At 40.9% G+C, this 9932-nt stretch overlaps 1 protein-coding gene across 1 annotated transcript in view; it reads right to left on the minus strand.

Annotated features, from left to right (window-relative positions):
* Ankrd42 (ankyrin repeat domain 42) overlaps positions 1–3524 on the minus strand; it is a 68137-nt gene extending 64613 nt beyond the window's left edge. The window contains exons 1-2 of the mRNA XM_074071574.1: positions 3408–3524; positions 2279–3302 (exon numbers count right to left, since the gene is read on the minus strand). Of these exons, the coding sequence (XP_073927675.1) occupies positions 2279–3302; positions 3408–3524 (1141 nt within the window). The remainder of the gene's footprint in view (positions 1–2278; positions 3303–3407) is intronic.
* Positions 3525–9932: the final 6408 nt, after the last annotated feature.

The following is a 9932-nucleotide window of genomic DNA, read 5'->3' on the forward strand; positions in this document are numbered from 1 at the left end:
CATCTAATTTTATGGCCTCTTGTTCTTACTACATTTCATCCAGATTCATTCATTCATCATTAATTTGGTGTTCACCAAAACAATAAAAAGATAAAACATGATGATCTCTACCCTGAAGAACTCACAGATTAGGAGAGAGAAAGCAAACACAAATTATAAATAATATGATAAGATCACTGACAAATATATTCATAAGAACTTATGAAGGCACAGATAACTTCTCACTCAGCTATGGCATTAGGAAAGGGAAACATCTAAGATGAATCTTCAAGCATTAGCAGGAGTTTGCCAAAAAAGGGAAGAGCAGTATGAATATTAGGAAGTACTATGAAAAAAAAAATCCTATTGCTGAAGCATAATGGAAGAAGAGGCTGGAACTAGATAAAAGACAGACTATGGTGGAAATTGTTTTTAAAAACTTTGATGTGAACAAAGGCTGCATGTTTTCCTCATATATGGGAGTATAGACACAATACAAATAAAAGCAATATTATAAAACAAAACAGGCTACACTAAGGAGAGGTCACTAACAGGAGAGGAAAGGTAAGAGAAGGCAGTCAAGAAGGTGAATGTGGTTGATGTACTTTCTACACAAGAATGAATATGGAATTTTCAAACCTGTTGAACTCGCCATAAAAAGGGAACTAAGGTAGAAAGGAGAAAAATAGAGGGGATGAACCAATTTGGATTATAATACATATATACATGGAAATATCATAATGAAATACCCTGTATAGCTACCTTAAACAAACAAAAATGCTTTTTTTTTCAAAAACAGAGAACAGGAAGGTAAAACAAGTCCTGTGTGGGAGCTGGCACCAGTGGGAGCGGGGAGAATATAAGGAAAGGGTGTAAGAGGGTGAATATGGTGGAAATATTGTATAAACATGTATGTAAATGGAAAAAAGGAGATATGTCAAAACTATTCCAGGAATGGGAGGAGAGAGGGAAAAAGGAAAATGATGGAGGGGTGAATTCAACTATGATATATTTTAAGAACTTTTATATATGTCACAATGCACCCTAGTACAATAAAAATATGTCAATAAAAAATAAAATGCACTACCATTAAAAAACTTTGACTTGAACAGAAAAGAGACAATCATTAAGGGATTTTAAACAGAAGAATTACAATGATCATATTTGTAATACTAAGTTTATATAGCTACACTGAGGGAAATTTACTGAGTAACCAACATGACTAGAGAGTCAGGATGCCTATGTAAGAAGACAGTTACTATAGTCTAGATCAATGAGATTGAAAAAGGAATCAGATTCAACAAATAGTAATGAAAATCAGATGAACTGAATTTGGATGTATAGCATGAAAGAAGGGAAAAGTCATGGGATAACTCCAAGGTATATGGCTAGTCACCTGAGTGCTGTAGTGCCACTAAGGTAACAAGCACTGAGGACAGAAAGGACACACAGATACACAACTACATTTTAGAAAGATTAATCTTTAAGTTCCTGAGCACTATTTCCAGAAGGGGGATGTATACCTAAACCTGAAGCTCAGAGATGAGATTTGGATTTCATATCTTAAAGTTAGGTGTATTTCAATCTTATAAAGCCTGTTAATCTGGTGTGTTGATGCATGCCTGCAACCCCAGTACTCTCAAAGCTGAGGCAGGAGGATAAAGATTTGGAGGCCAGTGTGAACTATATAGTGAAACCCTGTCTCAAAAAGAAAAAAAAAAAGATCATTCTTATTCTCACTGTAGAGATGACCCATTTTGAGTCTATTGGAAGTGTATTCCTTTCCTAATAAACTTTACTAAAAAAACAAACAAACAAACCTTTTACTGACCCCATCCTAACCCCACATGGGAACCGTAGCACTCTACTGTCATTCATTACAACTCATCACACTAGCCACTATTTATCTTCCCCACTATAAGGTAGGGAATGCACCTGTCTTCTTTGCTAATATTTCCACAAGACACAGAACATAGTAGGCACTCAAGAACTATCTACTGGATGTTTGAGTGAATAACATAGATTTGGAGGTCATCAATAGGATAGTCCTAACACATAACAAGAAAAAGGAGAAACAGTGATGGATGGCTATCGAGGGAAAACAGCAACTTTTAAAGAGAGGACAGGAGAAAAGAAGTCCGGAAGGATGGGGACAGGCAAACAGCGCTGGGAGTCCAGTAAAATGAAGGGAACGGAGGCGTGACAACTGAGGATGAACATGCCAGCAGGGGGCAGACCTGCGCCCACTGAAGTCAAGAGTGTAACAGAGGCGGGGGCCAACAAAAAGAGTGTCACTCACAGGAGCTGGCAGAGTCCCTAAAGGAAGTGGTGGGGCTGGAATCAGCCACGCCGGGCATGGTGCAGACCCTCGGCCTGGGGCTCTGGGGCGGGGTTGAGTCCAAGCCCCTGCTGCTGCGGCGGTCTTCACTGGCCGTCACCCATGAGTCGGTGCAGCGGTAGCGACCGTCTTCGTCGTCGCTAGTACCGGGGACACCGTCCTGCCTCCTGGCTCTCTCCCAAGGGTCCCTACAGCGAGAACTCTCGTCTTCACTTTCTCTCTCCCAGAAGCCACTCAGGCGGCGGCTGGTGTCTTCGCTGGCGCCTTCGCTCACGCCGGAGGATTCGCTGTCCGTGTAGCCGTGGTCTTCACTTACTCCGTCCCAAGAACTACTGAGGCAGTGACTGCCATCGTCACTCCCTCCCTCCCAGGAGCCGCTGAGGCAGCGGCTGCGCTCATCATTGACTCTGTCCCCGTAGTCGCTGCTTTGAAAACCCGGGACTTCGCTGGCGCTGTCCCACGTACCACGCAGGCTGAGGCCGCGGTCTTCTCGGACGGTCCCCCCCGAGCCGCTGCTCTGCTGGCCGGGGCTTTCAGTTAAACTCACGTCGCTGCTGAGGAAGGCGCGGTCTCCTCTCGCCCTCACCCTAGAGCAGCCGTGACGGTGGCCATCCTCGCTCCTGACTCTGTCCCGAGAAGCACTACGTTGGTGGCCTAGGTCTTCACCGATTCTTCTCGAGTCCCTGCGGGAGAAGCCGACGTCTTCCCTTACTCTTCCCGTGGAGATTCTGCCGCGGCGGTCACCGTCTACCCGCTTTCTTTCCCTGTCGTCGCTGCGACAAAACTTCTGGTCTTCCCTAACTCGTCCCCTGGACTCGGTGCCGTGATGGCCGTGTCGGCCGTTTGTCTTCCACACGTGGTGGCTAGTGCGGCGGCCGCCGTCTTCGTTCACTACTCCACGCGAGCCGCTGCGGCGGCGGCCGCCGTCGGCTGGTACCCTTTCCTCCGAGTCGCTTTCCAGCGTCCCGACTCCGGCTACCCGGAGCTAGCAGTGGCGGAGCCGTAGCCTTGGAAACAGGCAAACTTCCGGCGTGTGCGGTCATTTCCTGTTCTTCGCTGTTTGCGTCACTTCCTGCTTCCTTCCTTTCACCTTTTTCGAGGCTTTGCCTGTAGAGCTGTGGGACCGTGGTGTGGAGCAGTTTTCGGTGTTACAAGAGCCTGTCTGGGACCGTCTCTGGAACATTCTACCTTCGATCTCGTCCTCCATCAGTCAGCGACTCAAATGGAGGCCCCAGGACTTGCAGTCTGCGTAGGTGACCTGTGTGGCGCGGACCGGGCGGGGCCTTTTCGTCCTTGGCAAACTTGGTATATGTTTTTCAGTGCGGGTTGAAAGAAAATCTATTCTTATCCTACCGTTTCACATATATAGAAAAAGACCTGAAAAAGAAGTTAGCAGTAGCAGCCGCTGTCATTATTGAGTGCTTACTAGTTAGTGCCTTGCTCTTTGATACTCGCTTGTTAGGTGTTTTCCACATTTTACAGGTCGAGACTCAAGATGTCAGTAATTTGCTAAGGCCAAACAACAGGTAAGTTGTAAAGCCAGTGTAAAAACGCAGGTCACTAATCAAAAAGACTGTTCCAGGTCTCCTGGCTTCAAATCCAAGGTTTCTTTCATGGTAACTTCAACAATTTGGCCCAAATCTTTCTCTTCAACCGCATTGCTTAACACATCCTTCCATTCACTATTTGTTGCAAACATATGGGTCAGGTTTTGGGCGGGCGGCCGAGAATGCAGAGAAATTATACAGATGTGAGTAAGAATTCTCTGCCTTCCGGGGGCATCACCCACCTTGCATCACTTTCAGCCCGTTTCTTCCATCCTTACTGCCTTGCCACACATAACTTGTCCCTTCAGAAATAAGGAACTAGAGTCTTAGATACAAATTTTTCCTATCTCTTTGCTATGTGCACTTCCTCCTGCCCAGAAACTGCCCTGCCCTCTCATACTTGTGTTTTGTGAATACATTTGGGAAATTCCTGGCCCCTACCTCTGCTCTCTCTTGAGGTAAATTGCCTTTCTTTAACATAGCCTTTTGTAATATTAATAACTTCCATTTTCTGAGTTCATATGATCAGTCTGACACTGAACTAAGTGCCATATATTAATGTTCTTATTTGTAACTTTAGCCCTTCAGAATAGGTATTTTTCCTTTTTACAGATAGAGGGAAGAAGGGACAAGAACTAATTGCCTAAGTATACAGGCAGCAAATAGTAAATACCTGGTTAGGATTCCTCCCAGACCCTTTTGTTGCACCTCCTCATCTGAATTCCCAAAGCCTTTATCCAATCACTTAACGCGTTGTATTGTAATTACCTATTTAGCAATTGATTCTTACCACCAAGAACTCTGAGCTCTTCATTTTGGTGTTCCTAACATCTAGAATATTAATTTCAAGGAAAGGGCTTACTTAGTACCTATTGTGTGGTTGAGTGAATGGTTGATCACTGTTAGGTGGATGAACTAGTAGGTTGAAAATGAAGTTTTTCAATGTTGGAAGGGAATGTGGGATTAGTTTCTCCAATCTCATTTTTTTAAGTGGGGCAACTGAGGCCTTTTATCTGATAGACTTTTATTCAGTTATGAGGCCAGTTTCTACACTAAATGATTTGGAAATGTTTTCAAACTTAATCTGTATTTTTTTTTTATTTTTACAGATAAACAGTTCAGATGAATTTGAACCTGCTATGATGGATTCCATATTAGTACAGGTGTAGCCACTTATATATAACAAAGGTTTTATTTTTGCTATGCTATATACAGTAGATAAATTTATTGAGGGAATAAAGCAGCATGTGACAAATCCTTAAAGTTACACACATGCAGAAAAGATCAGAAAAAGAAATAGATAGCAAAGAAAGAGATAAGCTCCCCCAAAATAAACTGAAAAGGAATTGGTAGCAAAAATTAATGAAATAGTAAAATTGATCATACTCCTGGAATTTGAACAGAACAGTAAGTAGACACTTTTAGCAAACCTGTGGAATTAAAGTAAAGAATATATATATTGGAAACGTATTACAGCTACAGAGGTCTTTGAAAATCAGAAGTGAATTATTTTGTGAAGACTTGTACTAATAATATTATATTTCTAGGAAAATATAAATTTCAAAAGATTGGCTCAAAAAGGTTAGCTCAAGAGTTAGATAACCTTCATAAATAAATAATCAAAAGAAAGTCCTAAAATAGTCTATCCTTAACAAAAGTTACAAGATAAAAACCAAGAAGGTTGTAGGGCCAGACATGTTAGCTCATGCCTGTAATCCAAGCTACAGGGAGGCAAAAATCAAGAGGATCACTGTTTAAGACCAGCCTTGGCAAAAAGCAAGGCCCCCATCTCAACAAATAAGCCAGATATGGTAGGGCACTTTGTAATCCTAGCTACATAAAGGCTACAGGTAGGAGGATCATGGTCAGAGCCCAGCCCTGAACAAAAAAACAAAGACATTCTCTGAAAAATAACTGAAGCAAAGAATGGCTGGGAATGTAACTCAAGTGGTAGTCTAGTAAGTGCAAGGCCAAATTTAGTCCCTAGTACTGCCAAACAATGAAAAGGGTGGAGTGCTTCCCATAATGCAAAGGACCCTGTTGTTATATTACCCGTGAACCCACAACTGTGTTTTTGCAAAGTATTCAAAATTACTTGCTCAAGCATGTATACTATGTAGTCATTGCAACACTTTGTAATTAACTAGGAAAAAAATGAATATCCATCAGTAAAAAAATGGCTAAATTATAGTACATTTATAATACAAAATATTTACACAGTGGTGGAAATGCAAATCTACAGTCATCTGTCAGCATAGACAGAGTTGTAAGATACAGGCAATGAAAAAAGGTGCAAACTAATACTTTTGTGATCTCTTTTTTTTTTTTAATTGCTTTGTAAAGGAATTATAAGTTTGGAAATTTTCTACACCAAATTATTGACTCAGCAGTTCCTTCACAGAGCAAGAAAGAGGGTGTGAAAGGAGACTTCATTTTTTTTTAATGCTTGTTTTTTGTTTTTTCTTAAATTAACCTTAGTAAAAATATTGGCACAAAGAAAAACATGTACTATCCCATAAAATAGTTCTAAGGAGTAATAGACCAACACAGATTAAGAGGCTAAACATACTTGTTTTAAGAGTCATTGATATACTTAGGAGAGCAATTTTACTAAGACTGAAGATACAAATCCCAGATTGCACGGGATTTTAAGGTAAGTGACTAACTGTGAAAGCGGTTTCTCAGTTGAAACAAGGTTCAGAATTCATGCTGGAGTGGACATCTCAGCATTCCAGAGTAGGAATTGTGAGGAGACTGGTTCCAATTAGTAAAAATGGCTTATCCTACTGGAGGCTGGCTTAAGTGGGAAAGCGCTTTGCCTAGCAAGCACAAGGCCTTCTGCTAGGACTGGCTAGTCTTCCTCAACCTTTTTTTCCCAAAGCGACCAAAGCAGACCGTCCTCCTAATCTCCCATAAGTCAGCTCTTTGCACATCTAATTTCAGAGGACGGAGCAGGGCCAACTCTGAACAAAAAATGTTAAGTGGGTTTTGATAGCTATCTCTGCTTCTTCCCCATGTAATTTTTTAATGGGACAGCCTATGTTGCCCAGCCATGTACTCCTGGGCTCAAGCAGTCCTCCTGCCTCAGCCTCCCAAGTAGTTGGAGACCGGGGGCCATACCTCTGCACCCAGCTCTGCCCATATAGGCTGGTCTCTGCCCAGGCATTCTTGCTCTCCCTTTGGTGCCCACCCCGAGTCCTCACTGGGATGCCCCATGCATACTTTTTGTGTCTTAAGTTTACTTTTCCTCACCTGCCCAACAAAGTACCCATTACTTCAGGGAGCTGACCCTATTTAGGAAAGAACTCTTCACAGAAATTGAAGCCTTTCTAGACTATAGCCTCCTGATTTTCCAGTCCTAACTCAATTTTTCCTTCTCTTTAGTCAGCTACATATTTTCCACTTGCAGGCATGATTAGATGCCTTCTTAGATTTTCCTGAATTTTTTTTTCCTTTTTTTTTTTTTTTTTTTTTGGCGTACTAGGTTTTAAGTCGGGGCCTCATGCTTGATGGGCAGGCGCTCTACCACCTGATTCACTCTGCCAGCCCACCTGAATATTTTTAGTAAACCTTTTAGGGCATTTATCTGTGTGCTAAGTACTCTGTAAGGCCAGCCAGCCAGCCAAAATCCCTAGCTAGAATATATGTAATTCTCAATTTTAAGTTAAGCTCTTACAAGCTTAACAATTTATAAGCCCATTGCACCTGACCTTGGCACCCATACTCAGCTGTTCTTAGTTAATGGAATATGCCACAATCTTACATAGTTTTGTGGTTATTTTATTGACTACTCACGCACCCTTTAAATTTTTGCCTCATTGCTAATTGTTTGCCCATTTTCTTTCTTACCCACCAGTCTTTTTATCTACCTACATAAAAGATGTTCTTCCCAAAGCCTACTTTAAGAATTAATGAGATCGCTTAGTGTTTTCCAGAACATTGAAGAAGTGTGTGTTGTTTTGCTTTTGTAGTACTGGAATTTGAACTCAGGGCCTTGAGCTTGCTAGGCTGGCACACTTACCAGTTGAGCCACAACTCCAGCCCCAAAGTTGGAAGGTTTTTTGGGTTTTTTTCTTGTTGTTGTTATTAGTAGTATATATTAATTGTAAAAAGTGTCTTGTGATAGTTCCATACATGGTTATAATGTATTTGATCCTTTTCGCCCTTATCTCCCACCTTTTTTTTACAATTTTAATGGGTTTCATGAAATGCATATTGTTTTCATACATGAATATAAAATATACTTCATTACCCTCTTTTTTTAACCCCCTCCTCCACAAAGTTGGAAGTTTTAAAAGTAGGCATGAACTTAATGAAATTTCTACATTCCAGGACATAAACAGTATGTTTGTCCTCAGGAACTCCCAAAATTTTATTAGCATATAATAGTTGTAGAGGAGGATACATTGTGCTATTTACATATGTGCTTACAATGTATCTTAGTTGGATTTACTGCCCCCCCATCATTCTTCTCCTTCCCCCTTCTTAGAACAATTTCAACAGATTGCATTCTTCTATTTTAATATATGGATACAAAATACATCCACCATAGAGTCCCTCATTCCCTCTTTCCTTGTGCCCACCCCCTGAAAAGATGTTTTTCCCTCCTGCCCTTCATTTTTTTTTTTAATTAAGTGTATGTTGATAGTCCAAGGGGGATTCACCTTGGTACTTCAGGCCTGTATTAATTCAAAAGATAATGTTCTGTCTTCTCCGAGGCTTCCTTCAGCTTTTTTTTGCTGCACTTTCCAGTGTAGATTGCTAGTTCTAGCTCCCAGTGCCATGTGTTGACTATTTTCTATCTTTTGGGACTGAAGTGCAATGTTCCTGATTCCTAGATTAGATATCTGGCTGTTCATTAGAATCAACTTTGCATCTTCATAAATACTTGAGGTGCCCTTGAATGAGAATCAACTAAATGAGATTCTCCAAACATGAGTAACTAACATTCACTGTAATTCTAATGTACAGCCAAATTTGGGGCCTTCTACCTCAAGGAGAAAATATGAATTGAACTTTCAATTCCAATTGTAAATACCAGTGACTGTCTCAGAAAAAGCACTATCCTTCCTCCATTCCAAAACTAATCTCTCCTGTACTGTTGATACAATCTAATGCCATCATCTCTTATCTTCAACCCATTTCTCCAATGAGCTCCTTTAATCTCTGTGATTAAACTTCCTAAGAAATTTCATTACTCCCATCCACACTAACCATTGCACCTGGCATTGGCACCCATACTCAGCTGTTCTTAACAATCTTACCATACTTCTGTGACTATTTTGTTGATTGCGCACCCAGCCCTTTTTTTCTCTCCATTGTTTATTGTTTTCCCATTTTATTTTTTTCTCACCTAGCCAGTCTTTCTCCCCAGGGACCTCTTCTTGGCTGGTACTTCCTTCTTTGTGAACACCTAGGACACCTGTAGGTTTGAATGCTGCTTTCCTTTCAAATATTCTGTAACTTAAGCATTCGATAAATGCTATGGATGGCCTCAGAAATATATTTACAGTAGTGAATTTTGTCTACATTTTTGTATTCACAGATCCCAAACAATTCATCCGTGGCAGTACTCATAGTTTTGCTATCACATAATGCATTTAGTAACTCAAATCCAGTGGACTTAACAGTCTTGCAGGATCGCTGGGACATTTGACCAGTGATCAAGTGAGATCATTTTGATTGTTGAAAAAACCTTAGATGCAATATAAATGCAAATAGAATATAACTTCTGTTTAAAATACTTAGTGCCTATACTGCTTATCAGTGTAATACTCCTTAGCATAAGCAGGAAGGCTCACAATCTATTCAAATGGGTTTTACCATGTAAGAATCAATTTGACTTTTATCAAAGCCTCTAAAGATACCCTATCAATGTGCATTCCACTTCTAGTTTTCCTCCAAGACTCAAGTATCACTTCTGTAAAGTCTTCCTTAACCCCACCTAGAGATAGTTATTTCTGTTTGTCTTAGCATTTAATCTTGGAATATCTTCTTTGCTAATTGCCTATCAGCTAAGTGTGCAATAAACTGTCAGTGTGTTACATGCCTATCTGCAGTGAATGGCA

The sequence above is a fragment of the Castor canadensis genome, chromosome 1 (genome assembly GCF_047511655.1).
Source record: "Castor canadensis chromosome 1, mCasCan1.hap1v2, whole genome shotgun sequence".
NCBI lineage: Eukaryota > Metazoa > Chordata > Mammalia > Rodentia > Castoridae > Castor > Castor canadensis.